General features: G+C 43.0%; 1 protein-coding gene across 5 annotated transcripts; it reads left to right on the forward strand.

Annotated features, from left to right (window-relative positions):
- The first annotated feature begins 1,395 nt into the window (after nt 1–1,395).
- On the forward strand, nt 1,396–20,703 carry elk4 (ETS transcription factor ELK4). 5 transcript variants are annotated; one of them, XM_015342768.2, is made up of 8 exons: nt 1,396–1,858; nt 3,154–3,246; nt 3,539–3,629; nt 7,508–7,716; nt 7,973–8,710; nt 9,477–9,701; nt 11,812–11,931; nt 12,495–20,703. In XM_015342768.2, the coding sequence occupies exons 4-8, from the start codon at nt 7,510–7,512 to the stop codon at nt 12,591–12,593; spliced, it is 1,389 nt and encodes a 462-aa protein (XP_015198254.2). In that variant the 5' UTR covers nt 1,396–1,858; nt 3,154–3,246; nt 3,539–3,629; nt 7,508–7,509; the 3' UTR covers nt 12,594–20,703. The 5 variants fall into 5 exon arrangements, with proteins under 5 accessions (XP_015198254.2, XP_015198256.2, XP_015198253.2 ...); XM_015342767.2 differs by lacking the exon at nt 1,396–1,858 and adding an exon at nt 1,902–2,502; XM_015342770.2 differs by lacking the exon at nt 3,154–3,246.
- Nucleotides 20,704–20,846: the final 143 nt, after the last annotated feature.

The raw sequence follows: 20,846 nt of genomic DNA on the forward strand, positions 1-20,846 counted from the left end.
TGACTCCATTTCCCAGATATTTTTTTTCCTTCTAAACTCTGGAAACCTGCCATCCGGCTCTGGAGGCAGACATTCCCAGCAGAGAAGGGAGGCAGAGTCTTCTGATTTGGTTCATCTGAGGACGTGGCTAATCCTTTAGATTCATTTTTCATTGGAGACATAGTGATTTAAAAAACAAACTGTAAAACCTGCAAGAATCTCATTTTACAGAAAGATCCAAAGGCGGTTATCTCCACACACCCAAGATACAGCAAGTCCAGGAAAAGGCAAGGCTCTGCTAAAGTTGTTTGGAGGAAAATCTGTCCCCCGTCATACAGAGAGGCTACCAAACTGGTCATACAGTAATTCTACCCGGCCTGACTCCGCTATTAATAACAGCTCCTTTCAGGACACCCCCGATAAGGTGTCAAGGATTCATGAGTAAACAGGCAAAAATATTTGAGGCCACAGAGCATTCCACACGTCCGCCGTAAAGGAAGCAAAAATCATAAGGGGGGTTTTATTGAAAGGTTGAGCCACAGATATAAACTGTAAGCAAGTGCCTGTAAAGGCTTTGTATAGTTGGAAATATTGGTTAATAGGTGGGTTAGGGGATAATTTTGCCTGCCTGATTGGATATTTTGCATGTAGGCTGAGTTTAAAGTTACAAAGGGGAGGAATTAGCTAATGTTAATGACTTTCAGCTCTGTAGCGAATTTGCAGATGTAAGCACGGTATCCTTGATGAAATTTTAAATTGGATGAAATATTTAGGGAAATAGATAATGAATTACCAATAAAACATTCAAGATGTCAACAAGACGTTCTCCATTGTGTGCTGAGATGGTTTATATACAAGTACAAGCTTTGGAAAAACAAATGTCTTTTTACTCACCCATGGAGAGGGATAACCTAATTTTAAGAATACGAAGCCGTTAGAATTAATCGTGCGCCAAATACGCAATTTACATTTCTCAATTTAAAACAGAATAAAGCTAAAGAAAATAAAGATATAAATATATATTTTCTGTTCAAGTGGAAGTATAAAATGAGAATTATCACAAAAACTGAGTCAATACTAGATAGGATGTTTTTTATTTACAAATTCCAACGGATTTCCTACAGCTGTATTGTTGAATTTAAATTCAAGGTAGCGTTCTCCTCTGACAGGACGTCTACAGACTTGTTCTGCCTTTAACATTGCGTTATGGATAGTGCTTTTAAAACATCTAGACTTCAGTTCGGCATTTAAATTGAGCGTCGTTTCCTAAACTGAGTTCTTCAGAAGGAGCAACTTTTACTTAAATATTGTCGAACACCAAACACCAAAGAAGTTAGATAAACAGCGCCATCTAGAGAAAGATCTAATCTTTTTTCTTCAAAGTATTCAGTACTGTACCTTAAAATGGCAACCTGTAGCTGGCTGTGGTGTCTACATTCGCACACACAAAGCCACAATGTCATTGTAGCTTAATCGGTAACACTTCTCTTGATTCATTAAGAACGGGATAAATACTCTTTAAGAGGCATGGGGCGGGTGGAAATGTACTGTAGATGCACAGCGTTCAAGTCAACAAGTCAGAACTGTTGTTTGATTGAATGACATTGCTTGACAGCTCGTGAATTATATCTAAATCCGATTTTAATTATATCAAAACAACATGGAGGGGGTCAAACATCAAAACAACACAGTACAAAACGAGTTAATGCGTAAAACATATCAGTGAGTAAATATTAATACGCCCACATTTAGGACCCGGAGGAAAAATGGCGCTGTCGGCATCTTTCGAGGCGGAAATGAAACCTTTGGAAAATTAAGTGAACAAAAACATAAACCAGGAAGATTGTAATATTGAAGTGCAGAGGAAGAGGAGGGAAAGGTAAAAAGAAAACCGATCACCGGATTCATTGTGGTTTATAAAACATCCAAACAAATGCTTTGTGCCAGACACCAGGAAGTGTCTACGATTTTTTACTTTGACGGTGGTCTAACGCGATGATTGTTCCTAAATGCATATTTTTCATGCGGCGGTCCTCCCACGCACGCGTGCTGTGGAGACCAACTCTGCGCTGTGCTGTTTAGTGGTTGTTGGATTTTTTTTTTCAATTCAGTGATCTTCAATCTGAAATGGCGGTAACCTGTCAGTGGTTGTGCCTCTTGACATTAACGCCCGCAACTTCGCAGACTAAGAGCCATGTGTAAGCGGCGGCCGTCTGGGTAGTTGCGGCGATGTAGCGGAATCAATACAGTTTAATAACCTAGAAGCGTGCATGAACGAATTGCAGAGAAAAAAGGAAGTGATCTCAGACTGGCTTTAATTTCCTGTTCTTAAAGACAGATCTACCTTTTTTTTTTTACTTTGGATTTTATTTGACGCGCGTTGCAGAGGCTCAGCTTTCTTATTTCGTGTGCGTCTTTGGAACTCGGCTGCTTCATTTTTTGCACTTCTCTTGCGATTTGCGATGTGTCCGGCTTGAGCAAGGATCTGTTATAGGCGAGTCTCTCCCCCTCTCCCGCCGTCTGGTAATGTTGTTTTTATTACGTTTGCAAGAAGGAAGGGGAAAAAAACGTAGGACCGTGGAAGCAAACAACTATACAAGTCGTGCGCTGCAAACTTGCAGGCACTCACAGAAAACATCGTCAACAAAAACAACTTAAAAGTGTCATTTCTAGCGGGTGTGGTTCCAGTTTTAAGGCGCTTTTGAGAAAGTCTTTATGGTGCTCCTGCCACGGCAGGCTGGTACAGGGGCAGAGGTTGCCCCTTATCTGTTTAGAAGTTCAGCAGAGCCAGAAGTGTAATTAAAAGTAGGACCTTGTCCACTTTCAAGTACGTCTGGTATCAAAAAAGGGGTCACATGGTCGCAAGAGGTCTTTTGTGTTTGTTTTTGAACTGTTAGTTTTACTAAATATTTGTCTTAATGCTTGAACAAATAATAAAGCAAAACTGTGCTCTAACATTGCATGAATATTAATTCGTATATATATTTGGTGCAACTCTTAGCACCACCACGAATAATAATAATAGGGATTTGACAACTGTCAGACATTTTGAAATAAATATTGTTTTTGTCTTACTTACTAATTAGCAGCCTTAACATAGTTGTGTGTTTTGCCTGATGGTTTCTTGTGTTTCCTCTGAAATCCAGTATTTTGATTTGTGCTTTATTTATCCAGCCAGTGCCGCGATTTTCCCACTGGTGTCAGCGTGGCTTCATGTCAGATAAATGTGTGGATTTTTACTCAAACGGCATCCCAGCTGGCCGTAGGGTGAGTCAGGGCAGATTTGTCTTAATAATTTAAGATGCTTACAGACAACACAGAGTGAGAGAGAGAAAAAGAAAAAAATGGCCTTAGAGCAGTCAAAAAGTACACGTACGGGTCGTGGAAATTGTGATGGCTATTTCTACTTGTTTTCGAAAATATTAAGGAGCATCCATGTGAATCAGATGCAAAAAGTGTTCGTGTAAATTGTTGCCGCCTTCTTTTTCTACGTGTACAGTTGTTTTCTGTCGATTACGTAACTTTTTTGAATCATTTTCTGTACCTCTGGCATTCACAGACTCCGGCTACTCTTAATGAAGAGATGCTCCCCTTGTTTCGCGAGGTTGTCCGTAGCATCGCTTTCGGATTAAAGTCCTGCTGTTGAGAAGGTAAGTCAAGACTCGCTTTTATTCCGTGTTGTGTGGAAGAATGACCGAAAAAGAACAATAAAGATAAAGACCAGACCTTCTACAATTCTGCCTGTTGTTGTCATCTTCGAGTGTGAAGTAATTTCTGTATATATTTAACAGCTTTTTAGCTTCTGCCCATAAATGCTTAAGCAAAAACGAGTTCTAGGCTATTCTCTAAATTTTGTAGGAGATTCAAAACTTATTTTAAAGACTTCGTGAAAATAAAAAAAACAGGTTCTGTTTTGGGTTTCATCACTCCAGTGAGTGGTGTCTAGAAAGCCTATGGTTTATCAGAATTCTGATTTGCAAAGCTTAAAATGCATGTCTTAAGGCATCTTCTTCCAATGTCTGATCTTGGAAAGGGCCATACTGTACCTTAAGTGTCCTCAGTATTCTCAGTATTAAAAGATATTTATTGCTGTTTTGTCACGCATTTATTCTGGAATCTACCATTTTATCCTTTATAAGTTTGGAATTTTATTTTGATAGTAAGATTTCAGCAGGATGAGGTTTATTGGACTTCCACTTCTGCAGAGAGTTTGAATGTACAGCACACCTGTTGGGTTTTTAAGATAGTGAAGAAACAGCTTTGAACTGACATGCCTTCAGACATCTCAAGGTGTCATCCCATTGTCTTATTTACCTTCCTGCTGAATTGGGGGAGATTCACATCTCTCCTGCTTGTGCATAATTATAATATAAAAAGCTTTGCCTTGGATACAAAGCTGATGTGGTCTGGAGTGATTGTTTAAATTGAACATGATATCTAAGCATTAGTGTACCCTGATGTCTGTTTCATGGAATTCTGTATCTGCTATTATTTCATACTGGTGCAGACATTTTTCCAAAGACAGCTGAGTAAAGTGCAGTGCAGTTTTTAACAATGCTGAGTGACTGCATGCTTTGCTTTAAATTGGTGAGGTTGTGTTTGGCTTTTGGCATCTTGATGATCCCAAGGTGTTTCTTAAAAGATGCTGCATCCCAGGCTCACACAGTTCATGGTGTAAGGACATGATGGCTATTTTCTGTTCTGGGCGATCCACATCTTAATTTCCACTTGTTACCCCACTTGTATTGTTGCCAATATGGGGAAAATCTCTTTGGGATTCTGTACAGTGGAATCAAGTCCCCATGTTGTTTTCTCTGTTCCAAGCTGAAACAGATGAAGTTCCCTTAACAGTTCCAAATATGACATTCCCATTAGCCTAGGGCATAGTCATGCTGCCCTCATTTCTACTTCCACAAGAGCAAGTACAAATGAGACTCTCTGATTGTACTGATGGTTGAAAGTTTTGAATTGGTGCGGATGAAACCAAAAACCAGAGATAAAGAAGGAGCTTTGGACCTTAAAATTTATACCCAACTCCCACCTCTCCTCTTTCTCTCCGTCCACACCCATATCTCCATTCTGAGCTGGTGTGATGTTGTCTGTGATGTCAGAAAACTGAACAAGCTGGACATTGAGACCTTATGTTAGTGTTCCACAGCAGCTGATCAAAGCACAACAAACCTGTGGCTGTTATAGTCTATTGATACTGAAGGGTATAATGTTTTTGTTTTGCAATTAGACTCATCTAATTGAAGGCTGGGGATCAAATGACTACTGAATAAGATCAAAGTCTGAAAGCAAAAGTTTCAAGAGAGCAAACATCTTGCTGCCTTCTGCCCTCTGCTACAGAAACTTGTCTGCTTGACATGTTTTTCTAACATGTTCTCTAACAATGATTCACTGTACCCTAAAATTACTTTAGGGTTATTTTGTTTTAATGTAACCCGATCATTTTATTTTGTGGGTTCTCACACCTTTGTTCATCGACTCAGACATTTTTATTAGTGAAGGCTGTGCTTTTTTCCCCCAATCCATTGGAATTGATGCCTGGCTGTGGGTCAGAGTGATTGAAATGCACACTTTCTGTCCCGTGTGATCTACTACCAGGAGAAACATGGACATTCCCGGCCTCTGCTGGGAGTGGAGAGGCGAGGGGGTGTGGCAAAGTTCCAGAGGGATCTGAAAGTCTCTGAATTGATTGGTCCATGATCAATGATTGGGCCTTTTCCTCAATTTCAGCACTTACAGATTTAATGATCTTCCATTTCTGTGGAGAGACCTAGTGCATACCTACCATATTGGCTTTTTTAAGATATTGAGCAAATGGTTTTTAATTGACATACCAGGTGCTGGTGTCTCATGACTGACAGACGTGTTAACCAGAATGGACTTGAATAGTGTTCTAAGGTAACTACAACAGAACAGGGCTCCAAGCCACAGCTGGAGCAAGCCTGCACTTCATAAACACGCTGATAGGTGGTATTTACAGTGAACACGTGTTTCAGCTGGAATTCAGTACCATTTACCGGAGTTGTATGCTACAAGTCTGAAGACAAGCGTTCATGTTGTAACTTGTCAGGAGTTTAAAAAAAGATTTCCATCTTTCTTGCAAAAGCTTGTGTGGTAAAGCACAGCGAACAGCGGGTATTTTGTTTTTTAACCTTTGGCCCGATGTGATATGGCAGGGGGTGTTATGAGAAGGCCATAGTACTGTATGTCAGCCTGAACAACTTCAGATTTTGCAAGCTGCAAGCTCTTGTGCAAAGTGAAAAATAGGAAGGAGGGTGAGGCTATGCTGATTGAAAATAAGTTACATTTGACTGATCCATTGCCCAGTGTTGGCTTCTACAGACATTTGCAACTGATCAGACTGCTGAGAGTGGGAGCCTGATCTTTTTTTTTTCCACTGGTAACTAACTTGTTGCAACACCGCAGCCTTGAGAGCGCAGGTGTTTTGGCCTCTGGCTGTTGATTCTGCACGCCGACCTTATACTAAGCTCTAGCCTAAAAGTTTCAGAGAGAACATGCTACATGCAAAGGCCTTTTTTTAACTTGGAAGCTTACAGCCTTTAGTAATGTAACTGTAATGTATTGTTCAGTATATTTAGGGAAGAGAAAACTCTTGCAGCCCTGTCTCTGTTTCAGCCTCTGCAGTCTGTGGGCAATAATGTTTGTTTTTTTTAGCGCATTCAGGCACGTCTACCTCCATCTCTCTCTCGATAACAGATGCTATTTATACCTGGCCACACACTGCGCTACAGTGAGACGTGGTGGCTGGGGGCATTTCCTGTTCACAGACACCCTGGTCAGTTCCAGTGTAAAAAAATAAATCTTTGTATTGTGTAATTTTTTTCAGCAGCTTTTGAAGGTCAACTGTTTTGACAAGTCAGGGGGTGGCTAGTCCTGTTACTTCAGAGCCACACTCTAGCAGCTTTAAGGAGGCAGTTTCTGAAGACCGTGTGCTACTTAAGCAGAACGTTTGTTAAGCCAAGTGACTTTATGGACGTTTGGAAAGAAACCCTGAATTCCTCGCTGTCTTCCCAGTCTTTAGAGCTGAGCTGTCTTGGCTTAACCGAACAAACAGGTTACTAAATTAATCAAGAGCATATATCTTTTATAGGTCTTCATAAATTTACGATGAAGGGTGACTCGTAAAACCTGTTGGATTTGGTCTCTGAAGGACCAAATTGGCCGTGCCTGTTGTAAGTCATGCTGCTGTTCATTTACTGAAACGATAAAGGCTGAGTAAGTTCCTGGTGTCTGTGATTTATTCTTTCTTTTCCCCCTGACTTGAATACTGAGTTCATTCTTTATCCTTGTGGTCTCTCTTTGTTTGTAATTGGTTAATGAAACTGACGTATACATTCTAGGCAATGAGCAAACTGTTAACAAAATACGTTTTTGTGCTCACTGAGGTCTCGGTCACTTAATTTCCGTGTTAGATCTTTGAAATTGCTTTCATCTGCAAAGCGGCTTGGCGATTTGAGATGCGACTTGCAATCTGCCACCCCCCCCTGTCCCTCTGCAGCGATGGACAGCGCGGTGACCCTGTGGCAGTTCCTGCTGCAGCTGCTCCTGGACCCCAGCAACGAGCACCTGATCTGCTGGACCTCCAGGGACGGGGAGTTTAAGCTGCTGCAGGCCGAGGAGGTGGCCCGGCTGTGGGGCGTCCGCAAGAACAAGCCCAGCATGAACTACGACAAGCTGAGCCGCGCGCTGCGCTACTACTACGACAAGGTGCAGTGGAGCCCCATTCCTTGCGCCACTGCATGGAAAGAAGCACCACCAAGACTGTAGATGAATCCCATTTCTCTGCTCTGTCTCTCCTACCCGTCCTGTGTCTGTGGCGCTCTTTTTGTGTTTCCTGCTTTGTCGGAGGTGCCCAATCGCTGTAAAATTGAGTGACTTGTTTTTTTTGCCTTTTTTTTTCTCTTTTCCGGGAAGAAGGATTTCTGGATTGAAATGGCTGTTTTTCTTTTGTTTTTGGTTGCAGAACATTATTAAGAAGGTGAACGGGCAGAAGTTTGTGTACCGCTTTGTGTCCTACCCAGACATTCTGAGTGGGGATGTCAGTTCGACGGGCAGGGCAGAGGGCGCAGTCGAGGGGGGCAGTGCAGGCTCCCTGCCGCCCTTAGAGAAGAGTGCTGTCCCCAGAGACAAGGAGAACCGGGCCGCAGGGGAGAAGACCCAAAGCTCTAACAAGCCATCCAGCCGCAACGACTACATCCACTCCGGCCTCTACACTTCGTTCACGTTGACTTCCCTGCAGGCTGGCACCCAGCTCTTCAAGTCCATCAGGGTGGAGAACCCGGGGGAGAAACTGGCCGAGAAGAAGGCCAGCCAGGAGCAGCCGCAGTCTGTCATCAAGTTTGGGACCACGCCTTCTTGGAAGACTCCAGCAGGGTCCCTGGATGCCAGTCAACAGGCCACTCCCCCTGGCAAGCCACACCCACTGCTGGCCCTGACCTCTAAAAACAGTGAGGTTATTAGGGAGGCCCCGCCTCTCCCTCCCCCCCTTCACTCTGGTCCACCTCCTTCTCATGAGGAGGCCCCACCCACAGTGGCGCACGCCCCCACTGCCTGTGCAGACACGCCCCCAGTCTCTGCCTTCTCTCCCTCTCTCCCCTCCCGTTCCCCCTCCCCTGCCAATGCTCCTGACTCCATCCAGGACCTGGTGATTGACAGTGACATCGAGTCCATCTCCTCACAGCCCTCTGAAGTGCCACTGCAGGTAACTGCTTCTGTGCTCTTGGCATTTGTCACTTGCAGTCTTCTCAGTGTTGTTGCCTCTGGACCAACAGGTGGATAGAGCTAGTGGCTGCACAAGTGTTGAAGTACTCAGTTATCAGCAGCCGGAATGGTTCTGTGGCAATTTCACATTGTGTATATGTTTCCATAATGATCCACAAAACGCTATCCCCTTTTATTTTGAGCACATGTCTGATCAGTAAATGTAAATGGGGGTATAAGATCAAACATTGTCCACAGAGCTGTTCCTAGATGTGAAATATGCATGCTTTTTGAATTGTGCTTTGAGGATGTTCTTTCACTCCAGTGGTTTCTAAATCTGTCACGAGTCTGTGCTGCATGCCAATAGCACGGGATTGAGTCCACTGATGCTAGTGTGGGATTCATTCATTTACAGTATCCAGCTGCAGACAGCATCTTTGCCTGGGGCTGTGTAGGGCAGATCTCATGTGCTATGGTTGTTTCCATGGGTTGCTGGCCTGGTTTGATGTTGTTTCAGGTGCTGTTGACATTTCAGTCTGCTGCCATCCCATCTGTGCTCATTTGTCACCTTAATAGTAAAGCCTGTATGTCTGCCATGTTTGAGAAGCGTGCTTTTGCGTCCAGCAGCGACATCGGTCTCTATGGCTTTGCGCCAGCTTCGGTGACCGCTCAGTTTATGGCAGGACTCGCGTCGGAGGACTCGCTCCTCTACAGCGGTCAGCTCCTCCAGGATTCATCCCGCTCTTCTCCGTGTCGCTGTCCTTCAGGTGCAGCCAGCTCCTTCGTCCCAGGAGGCCAGCGGCCCGGAGTGGGAGGCGGAAAGGTCCCCGGGCCTCAGCAGCAGCGGGGGCAGCAGTCACAGCGGCAAGGCCAAGAAACCCAAGGGCCTGGAGCTGACGCCCATTCTCGTGGTGACCAGCAGCGACTTCAGTCCTGCGAGCCTGGCCAGCCCCTCGCTGCCCACCGCCTCCCTCACCCCCGCCTTCCTGCAGGTCAGCGCGGCCCCGCCAGCCCACGCAGAGCCAGAACACACAAGCATCCATTCCTGTGGCACCTTTACTCTCTCCCTGTTCTACTCAGGTCTTTCCCTTCCCATCAGCACACGCTGGTCTTTGTGTAAACGGGTCTGTCCACAGAGTCTGGTTGCTATCGGCCTTGCAGTTTCTAAGTCTCATCCGTTCTCTGATGCCAACTGTACCTGAGGAAAAAAGCGACTGACTGTAGGTTTTGAATTAGACCTTGGGAACTAGTTTCCAGACATTCTAGAGATGTGTTTTGTACACTAGGTGGCAGCACTGGCCCACGTGGCCCACAGAATGTGTTGAAAAGTGCTGCAGAGTACTTCCTTCCATTCCCCATGTTTTTTGTTCTAAGATCCCTGGAGGCCATTGTCAGGGACATCACTTGGTGCTGCTTTCATGTCAAGAGTCTGTCATATGGTTGTCTTGGCTTGAGGTCAAGACGACATTCATTTAGAAACATTGGAAACCTAATCTTTTTTTGAGCAGAAGCAGACAGCATCTCGTGATGAGGCCGGCTGAATAGCTCACTGCCTCCGTTCATCTGACGTGGTTTACCCCCCTGCCTGATCTGCATATCCATCTCTTTCAGGAGCCACTGTACTCATGTTAAACTTATATAAACAGTTACTTTGTCTTCTGATCACCAATGACAACTGACCTAGACAACCTTAACAGGGGTAAGGAATAATGGCACCTTACTCAAAGTGCAGTTCTCAGTATACTGTATATGCTTACACTTACACACGCTTTTCTGGACACCCCGCTCAGAGCTCTTTATGAGGGTATTGGGGACTCTTCTCCACCACCACCAGTGTGTAGCCCCGCCTGGATGATGCAACAGCTATCAGTGGGGTGGAGAACAGAGTGATAAAGCCAGTTCATAAACTTATAAGGAGGCCAGGGGGAACTTTTGCCAGGACACTGGGATAACACCCCTAATCTTTTCAGTGCCCTGGGATTGTTAATGAATAGTGGAGAGTCAGGACCTCGGTTATACATTTCCATGTGAAGGACAGTGCCTTTTTACAGTATAGCGTCCCCAACACTATACTGGGGCATTAGGACCCCCACAGACTGCAGGATGAGCACTCCCTATTGGTCCCACTAACACCTTTTCCAGCAGCAACCTTAGCTTTCCCAGGAGGTCTCCCATCCAGGGAGACAGTGCAGTAAGCTTTCACTTAACAGACAAGTACAAGTAATATTATTATTATTATTATTATTATTATTATTATTATTATTATTATTATTATTAATAAAATTGCTTACACTTATATAGCGCTTTTCTGGACACTCCACTCAAAGCGCTTTACAGGTAATGGGGACTCCCCTCCACCACCACCAATGTGCAGCCCCACCTGGATGATGCGACGGCAGCCATAGTGCGCCAGAACGCTCACCACACATCAGCTATCAGTGGGGAGGAGAGCAGAGTAATGAAGCCAATTCATAGGTGGTGGTATATTGTGTGGGTAAAATGTGAATTGAAAGTAAGGACTGTCCAAGAGAAATGGTGGTTACTTATCCCGTATAGCCACCTTCGCACACAAAGGCCTCCCATCTCCCCTCAACTCTGTGCATGAGCTTCAGTCCTATTAGGAGTTCAAAAAATGGCTCTGTATTAGGATTTGATCAGGCTCATGGAAATACAGAAAGTGACTTTCTTATTGTCCCATGAGTGTGGCCCCATTTCAGTTGTTTTCCTTACTGGACAGGTTGCGTTTTGACAGATGTCACCTCCTCAAGCCCAGCTTGGCTCGAAAGTTCGACACCGCACCATCTGAGAATTCATGATGTTTGGTTTCGTTGGTCTCGGTTGTGTTGTCCGCTGAGCCAAAAACCACTGCTTGTTTTCATGATTAGCTTGGGGCTCTGCTAGTGCCCTGGGGGCTGTTGATTAATCCAGACCTGCAGTAGTCATGTGTAAAGGTATCGACTACATGACCTGATTGGCTATAACAAGTCTCGAGCCGTTTGCGAAAAGTGGTCAGAAATGCAGTTTGGGTGTGAATGGCTCTTGGGAGACCCTTTCTGATTTTGGTGCTAAAGCTCTGTTTGCTTACCCCCGCTACCTCCGCAGACCCCCACCCTGTTACTGACTCCCAGCCCTCTGCTCTCGAACATCCACTTCTGGAGCACGCTCAGCCCGGTGGCGCCACTCAGCCCCGCCAGGAGACAGGGGGCGCACACTCTGTTCCAGGTGAGACTGGGCCAGACTCCGTTTACCGTCAAAAATACAACTGCAGTGTTCATTTACTACACAATGAGAAGGACCACAGTGAGGCATGCTTTAGTTACCATTTGGTTTTAGAAACTGGAAATGGTCTTAAAAGTGCAAACAGACCACACTGGGAGCACAATGTTGTAGACCAGCTTTGTGGCAAATGATCACAAAGGGCTAACACTTCCTCACATCAAGTTATTAAACTGCAAGTCTAAAGATACACATCAGAAAGTAATTTTCTTCAGTATTTATCGGGATACCTTGGTATCCAGTAATATACTGAGCCTCAGGAAAACTTGTTTTGCATTACTCACTGCAAGAATTCACAGTAATACAGTAACATTTGCAGCAAATCACAAGTTTTGTATCAGGTGCTCCGTCATTGTATTAAGCAGACATAAGCAAGGTCAATTCAGTAGGCTGATTAACAGTTGGTAGCAATACACTTTGTACATCTGATGATCTTCTCTCCTTGTGATCGTGTGCTCTGGGGTGGTGTTTTCGCTGACGTGGTCTTGTTGTTTTCAATGCTGTTTCAGTTCCCCTCTGTACTCAACACACACATGCAGCTGCCTGTGTCCAACATGGACGGCTCTGGGACGCCAGGACCTCTGTCCCCTGATCCTCAGAAGACGTAGAGGAGAAATCTAGACCCTCAGGTGGACTCGGATGCGAACCTGTGGCCATTTTTATTGTATTGCTGACAATCATCTGCCTGCTGGCCAAACCTGGCCTTCACACAAGGGGGTTAGGGGGCAGGGGAGGGGGAGGGGATGGGTCACAGGCACTGGCTTCAGTGATGCTTTCCTTTTGGCTGCAGCTGTCTGGGAAAGAGGAAGAATTTGTTTCTTGCAGATGATGGACATCAGGGGTAGAGTTTGACAGCAACACTCGTGGAGCCCAGAGCCTTCATGGGCGGCGGTGTTACATTTTTGGTGCTTAAGTGAAGGTGAGAAAGGCAGAAGACTGTCTGAACTGACAGTAGGAGTCTTCAACCTCTTTCTACCCCAGAGGGCAACCGGTTGGTCGGTCTTTGGAAACAACTTTTTTTTGTTCTGAATTGCTTTCTTGGTAAAATCTGTAGGACCCTTACAGAGCTGTGTGACTCGGCGTTAGCAGAAGGCACAGCTGTCGTGAGGAGCTGAGTTTGTTGCCCTTGGAGGCAGGTTGGAGATTTGCAATGAAACCCCGCTGCCATTGAGAAGACCCCTCGTCCGTTTGAAAGGAACAGGCGCTGAGAACATCGGTGTCGGGTGTTCAAGAGAAAACTGTCCAGGAACCGGAAATTCTGGGTTTTTATTTTTCCTTTAGTACAGTTTTCCAGACAGAAAATGTGCCATTGTTCTGGTTGTTTCAGTTAATGTTTTTTTGTCTCCCATTTTCATCTTGGAGTTATGCGGAGGAATCTGATGTCTTTCTTTCTGTGTGCAAGGATGTCGGTTCACCACTTTCCTTAACTTTCCTTCCAAGATCCCAAGGGAAGTTCAGGTCAAGGTGTGCGTACTTATTTTTTGGCTTTGAAGTCCTGGTTTTCAGAGAACTCAGTTCAGGAGCTCAATGGCTAGAAGAGGAGTTCTGTATTGCCATAAGGCGAAAATGCTTACACTATTCCCAAGAAAAACATATTTCTTGACTCGTTTTTGCTTGGCTTGCTTTCTAAAAGGAAATTATTTTTTTGGACTCTTTGAAATCAAGTGCTTTATTTTAAAGTAGAACTACGGCGTACATACTTAGGTGTTAAAAGATTCATTTTAATAGAAAATGATAAACATCTCGTGTAGTCAGAACTGCAATACAGCTAGTTGTTTGTAACAGCTATACTGATGTTTTATTATCACTCCAGCCTCACGGATGACGCAGTGTTAACTCTGATGTTGGCATAATTTGTGATGTCACTAGTGCTGAGCCCAGCATTGCTAATGATGGTGCAAGGAGCCCTGTTTTTAAACCCTTGCTTTTAAATAAATGGCTTTCTTGTTAGTCCTATATGAGCAATAATCATTGTGAGCCTTAAATGATCCTAATTCCTCTCTGCTCACCACAGCTCTTATTGAGGGTGTAACTGTGTAACTTTGTAGACGAATGGATCTCCAGTTACCTGTAAAGTGCAATGGCTCAACGACATCAACCAGATTGAGAACACTGGTTTAAAATTCACTAGAGGCATCCTGTCAGAATTACAGCCTTTCCTCTTTATTTCCCCGCAGTTTAGAGCTGTTCCCCTGTAGAACCTCACAGTTAATTATGCTAAGATTACCCAATACTGATGGGTAGAAATGTAATTTAGAAATATGAACCTGCTCCTGGGCCTTGCTTTTTCCTAAAAGAGCTGAAGTACTTCACAGACCATGGGCTCTCTATACATGTGCACTGTTTATCATGATGTAGGATGCAGTTTGGTTTTACGATGAAGGGCGGGTGTCATAGCCTGTGAAATGACAGGTGCATGATTACGTTTATAAATCATTTCCACAATGCTGGGTTTCGGTAGATAAATTGTATTAAATTATTTGAAGATCCTGACATGTAAGAAATGCTAGTTAATTTTATTTTGACACTTGTGACTGGAACCCTTCATGCAATAGTCTGCAGAGAGGCAAATATTTATCTCATTCCAAAGCTGTTTGTTGTCAGGTCCTTCCTGGCAAAGGTCAAGCTTTCCAAAAGTAAAACAATAGAAGCGTGCTGTATCTATTGAGCCAGTTTGGTGGCGTGTGGCTATTGTCTCAACATGTTGCCCTTAAAATCATGAGTATTTATGAGCCTATGTTTCTGCAGAGCAGTGCTTTCTGGCTTGCATTGGGAATTCAAGACTGGGCCTGCAGTGACAGAGACGGAGAAGATGCACTGTTTTTTGGAGAAGAAGCTATCTTCTCTGTTATAAAAAAAAAAAAAAACAGGAGGTGTTGTGCCGTTAATTCCACAGATTCTTTCCAAAATCTAAACACATTAAAGATGTGTTGTAAAAATCACCCAATGAGTTTCCTGTGATGTGCACGGAGATAGTGAGAGCTGAGTGTTAGCAACAGGAATGACTGCCCGTGCAGTTTCAGGGGTACCTGTCAGAGTTCAAGGTGATAATTGACTGCTAGCAACCGGTTATGTGCAAAGATAGGCAGAAGCCACAGAAGCACCATACAGCGGTATTGCACATTGTACAGGTGTTAGAGAAATGCCTGTAGAAAAATAGCCCTCCGAGTTAGGTTTTTCATAAAAACCAAACCTCAGTCTGCTCATATTGGAGTGCCCTAATGCGAAAGTATTATTGCCTGTGGCTTCTGTGCCACCTAGTTTAAAGGCCTCCAAACCCCTCGCTGTAAGGTGTTCAAAGAGGTGCCATCTACTTTTTTTTCCTCTTTCTAAAATCTGCATTGCTTTGTGGAATTTCGTGTTTACTGTAATGAAAAAAAAAGTATTTTTCTGGACCTTGCTCTTGTAATTGACCTCCAAAATGTCAGAACACGGACTGGACTACAGGGGAAATTGGGCTTGACTTCTATCACTGCCGTTGGGGACGAACTGGCTTCCCACATCAACAGATTTTTCTGGTGTTTTAGAACCTAGTGTTAAGTAAAAGTGTCGTACTGAGACCTCACCACCCCTGGAACTCCCTGGAAAGAGTGGAGACCAGCTCTGTAGCAGTCCCTGGTTCCAGATGTGTGTTGCATCTTGGTGGGTGATATGTTAATTTGGGATGAAGCCATTGAACATGACCGTTTATAACTTTCATACCTTGATGTTTCTGCTGTGGGCTGACCCTTTTTTTTTTGCACATGGTGTGATTTGCCAAGTTTGTTCCACAGCCCGATGCCTTGACCATCAAGGTCAACTTTTTAAAGAACAAATCCTCCACGATCCATGAACACGACTCAGGTGGATTGCCTATGTTTCATTTATTCATTTTTGCTCTTGTGCAAAACGTGCTGCACTCTCAATACCTGAATGAAAAATGCTAATGTGACCAAAAAAAATGTGATCTACAAAATCTTTAGTTTTAGCCTGATTTCAGTCTTTTAGCAGTTTTTTTTTATCGCCTGTCACGGTTTTGAGAGGACTTTTGTACAAGGTCCTTTGGGGTCACACCTCTGGTGTCCATGACAGGGTCACCCCCAGCAATGCTGGCTCCTGCTTTCCCTGCTGGGTGGAAAGGAGCTATTGGGGTACCTCTTCCGAGGATCTCACAGCAGTGGGGATGTGAACCCACAATGTTCCAGTTCAGAGTGCAGATCCCCAACATCTATCCTGTGGCCCCTATATGTGTGGTGTGCAAGGAACCATCTTTTAACCTAAAATTGATATTTGTGTGCTAAACAAGGCAGATCTGATGCATAGGAACAAGGAAAGTTTTATTCTATGCTGAAAAGAGAAGAAAAGAAACATAACGTTTCGGCTGTGGAGCCTTCTTTTTGTGTTTCCTTTCTTCTCTTTTCAGCATGGAATAAACCTTTACTTGTTCCTTTGCAGCCTACGCATGCTGAAGTGGCTAACCTCCTTGAACTAGATCTGGTGCATAGTCTTATCAAAATGTTAAAGTTTCTAAATCGTCTCTGACAAATAACTCTCCACTGCCTTTCTCATGAGGAATGGTTGGAGTGAGCTGTGCTGTCTTTTCGACTCTCCTTTGAACCTTTAGCCTTATGAACTTTTGTATCTTATTGTGTTTTTTTCCCTTTTAGTCTCCGTACATGCGCCCAGTAATGTTTATCAGCACTTAAAAGATGGGGTTCTTTGTATAACTAGACAGTACATTACCACTTTGTACAATATTTATTTTGACTGTTGTTGTACCTGTTTCTTATAGCTGGCATTGTTAATTTCTTTTGTATTTGAAAAATTTTAAGTAGTATTGCTATCAGATTAATTTCCCATTTGAACAGCAAAAATGATCTATGCACAAAGTACTTTATGCTGCAAGGTGTTTGACAAAAACTGGACACAACGCTTAGGATTTTTTTCTAAGATTGACTTTGTTTAAGTAACTCCTTTGTTTAAGAAGTTTTAAGAATGATCAATTTTATAAATTGCAGTTGCTCTTTCTCAAAGTTTCAAACAGACCATAAATATATCTTATTCCATTTGTTTGAGATAGAAGATGAATGTGAATGTTATTAGGTTGGTTAACAAAACCATCACCGATTTCTAGGCTAATGAGAAGGCTTGGTTGGTCCAATGATTACACTCAAACGCTTGATGCTAAGAGGTTTCTGGTTCAAGACGCATCTGTGCCACAGACTATCTGTGTACCTCTTTGAGAGAGACTCTGCACAAGCAGTTGCTTTACTTATGTCTGTTACTTTGAATAGGAGGATCTGCTGGATTGATTACCTATATGATTACCACAGGGGAGGAAGGTACAGTAGTACATAAAGAAAGGTGGAACTCCCGTCTTGACTTTCTTGCCCAGATCTCTGGTATTGAACTTAGCAGCCTTCATGCTGAGGTTGTATACTCAATCGACACAATACAAAGCACAAAGCATAGCAGCTTTGAGTTTTTAGTGGAAAAACTCAACAACCTCACAATGTTCAGGTTTGCTTATTTTAACACTTCAGAACACTAAGCAGCACCCTCTGGTGTTAAATACAGGCTACTGTATGAAACACTGGCCTTGTCGTGGCAGATGTTCTGACAACGGACCAGCTGTTCCGAACATCTGAGCACCAGCAAAAAATGGAACGGCACAGCCATTACATGAACCTGCTGAAAGTTAAATTGCATAATACCATTAATATTCTCTGTCCTTTGTGATGGTGATGAACGGGCTGTTTTTGACCATATTTCTTGAGTATTTCTAAGTGGTGGTTGGTGTGCTCTCTCATCACTGTGTACCACAAGCACACTGAGGGGCGGGGGTTAGGCACTAAATGCACAAGTAGGACATTTCCTCCCTTTCCATCCTTATTTGGCCATCCCACCCACAAAACCTGACCCCTGGCTTCTTCAGGGCCATGGTAGTTTTAGGATTTAAATCATTTCACATGGAGAACATGAGAGACTGCTGTGGTGTTTCTTGCCTCGCACAGATGGGGAACACCGTTAACACATGACAAAGTCAGTTGTATTTATGTTGTAAAACTTAAATGCTGGTTAGGAACATGTCAGCTGCTGACGTTATCATGTCGGTCTCCTGTCCTCCACACCATGGAGAATTTTAGTCATGGGCCGGAATCCCAGACTGGACTCTGGGACAGTTCCTGCTCCGAGGTTTGAAGAATTCGGACAGCTCGGTTGTCTAATCTGTCTCGGTCTCTGTGGATGAAAAGCGTCCTAGCTAAACATGTTTGGGGGAGAGGAAATCCCCACCCTCTAAAAAAATGATTTCTTCTTAGAATCGGAGAAGAGAAGAAAAGGGCAAGGGGTGTTTTTTGGAGTGTATAGAGCATGTTTATCGTAAGCATTCCTAGCACAAGTGTAGCAGATTAAGAGATGCTCTATATTGTTAATGTTATTATTTAATTAATTTTAATATGCTTTGATTTTTCATCGTTGTCCTGTTTGATGCTACATATGCATATGAGGGATTATGGTTGTTTTTGTGAAAACAAAACTATATCCTTTTTTTCCACCAAGACCCTTCCAAAGTAATATTTTAACATTCTTGATAGAATTTTATTATGCCGTTTATCTTTTTTTTTTTTTGCTTGTGTGTGTCTTGCTTTGCATGTTAACTCTTTTGTGGACTAAAGTATTATTTAAAGTGGTTCTTTTGCTCTGCTGATGTTTACAATGACTTTCTAAAAGAGACAAAGCCAGCACTTTTAACCCATTCAGAATGGTGTTGTCTTGCCATCAGTTTTTAAAACATTTGGTCAGATACTCATCTGCATGCTGTTCCTTTCATCACATTGCAGGGCACACAGTGTCTGACATGCAGTATTCTTGTCAAATCAGTGGTGATTCAATACAATCAGTACACTGTAAAAAGAAGAGATGGTGTATTGAACTGTGAGACTCATTCCAATCCCTTGACTTGGAATAAGTCTATATTTCTCAGTTTTCCAAGCCTGAACATGATGATGCAGCACAGAATTCAGAATTTTTTATACGAGCAGATATTTTAGAAGGCTGGGATCGGCCTTATCTCATACTTTTGCTTTCTGACAGCCAAGTAGTGTTTGAAAACGGGAACGTGCTTGTTGCTCAGTGGTGTTTCCAGAGGCGAATACAGTATAAGCTGATCCTTTGCGCTGTGATTCAACAGAGAGTCTTAAATTGCTGTATGTAAAAGCTAGTAATGAAATTCGACTCAAGTTATTCCACTTGTGAACCTGCTCCAGCTGGAATGCGTTCAAGGCAGTGGTTTGACAAAACCCTCTCCATGTTTTTGCCTGGTGTTTGGGAGCTGTTGCCAAGCTCTGGCGAAATAAAAAGAGGTCGCTGTGCAGGTGCCTACCACCACCAGATACAGCCATACCTGGGAGGATGGAATTGCGCCAAAGAAACGCAAGGAATTTATTTTGAAATTTTATATGCCCACTGCCATCCAGAGATATGAGTTTGGAGATGGTTTGCTTCTCACTATTTAAATATCGTATCATGTTCCTTTAGAACGCTGTATCTCATGTTCTCCTATTCTGTTCCAAATCGTATTCTTTGAGTTATGTGGATTGCTAAGGTCTCTGAAATTTTTGTGGCTTACATCCTGCATTACACAACTGACTGCAGCTCGAGTTGGTATATGCAATTGTGAAAAATGCTTTTTAACATGAAAATCTGCCTCCCCTCCCCAAATTGTAGGTAGCTAGAGGGTTTTGAATGAAAAGGTGGTGAGCAGCTGTCTCAGGTGGTGTTAGTATAAATTGAAATTTTTAACGTTGCCCACAAAGTTGAGAATAAACCTGTCTTAAGCAGGAATGAATCAGGATATGTTTACTCAATACAGGGTATTAAATAGGTGACATTTCAATGTGGAGCGTTCTGATCTTCAAAGTTGTGTTTGAAAGGTTTTGTTAAACCTTTGCTTATGTTTCAGGGTCCCCTAATCATTTAACACAATTTGGTTGTTCTAGCAAAGTTATGTTCTGTACAGCAGATTACAACACTGGGAAGATAAGCAGATGCCTGACATGGTCTGGGAGACTCTGGACATTTGCTCAGCCGTGTCACAACCTATGACCTTGGCGTGAGCGTCTGTTCAGCAGTTGGGCAGATGTGAAATAAAGTACAAAACTCCCTACAAGTTCCATGTACTCAATAATTGCAGTTGTAATTTGTGTTCATTGTGCATAATGGGTGTGTTGTGTGTCTCAGGTGCATTTACAAAGTTGAGGTCACAAAGTTGTGAGCAAGTGCACAGGTTTTAGTATATATAAACCCTTTAACATTACTTCCCAGAATGCACTTTAAAAATAGTGTCTTATTAAATCATTTGGGGATCCTGATGGCTATCTTCATATTATATCAGCAGTTGTACATGAATTCTCAATTGTGAATCAGAGCAATAGTGAAAGATCAATGTTGTTCCACTAGGAAAACCTCGGCAAACTTGGCATTTATATTTAGACGTTTTTATTGTAATGCAGCTAATGTACAAATGCTAAAAGCACATCATGTACTTTGTGTTTATACAAAAAAGTATATTTTGCCTATACAAAGACAAATTTTAATGGAATGCTTCTGTACTTCTCTTTTGCAATTGTAATTGTTTGTTTTATGCTTCTGAAATGTTTACAGAATTGTTTGGGCTTTGTACAGAGGTTGTGGGTTCAATTTTAAGAGGGCCTGTATATTAAAATGATATGATTGCTACTCTGTCTATAGTTGTTCTTTTTCTAAGATGCTCAGAAAAGGTGAGCTGTGTGGAGTGACTCACTAATGACTCTGTGCTGTACCCATTTTAATGAGTTTAAAGGACAATATAGACTCATCCCCACCACCACGTTGTCTACCAT

Source organism: Lepisosteus oculatus, chromosome 5, assembly GCF_040954835.1.
Source record: "Lepisosteus oculatus isolate fLepOcu1 chromosome 5, fLepOcu1.hap2, whole genome shotgun sequence".
NCBI lineage: Eukaryota > Metazoa > Chordata > Actinopteri > Semionotiformes > Lepisosteidae > Lepisosteus > Lepisosteus oculatus.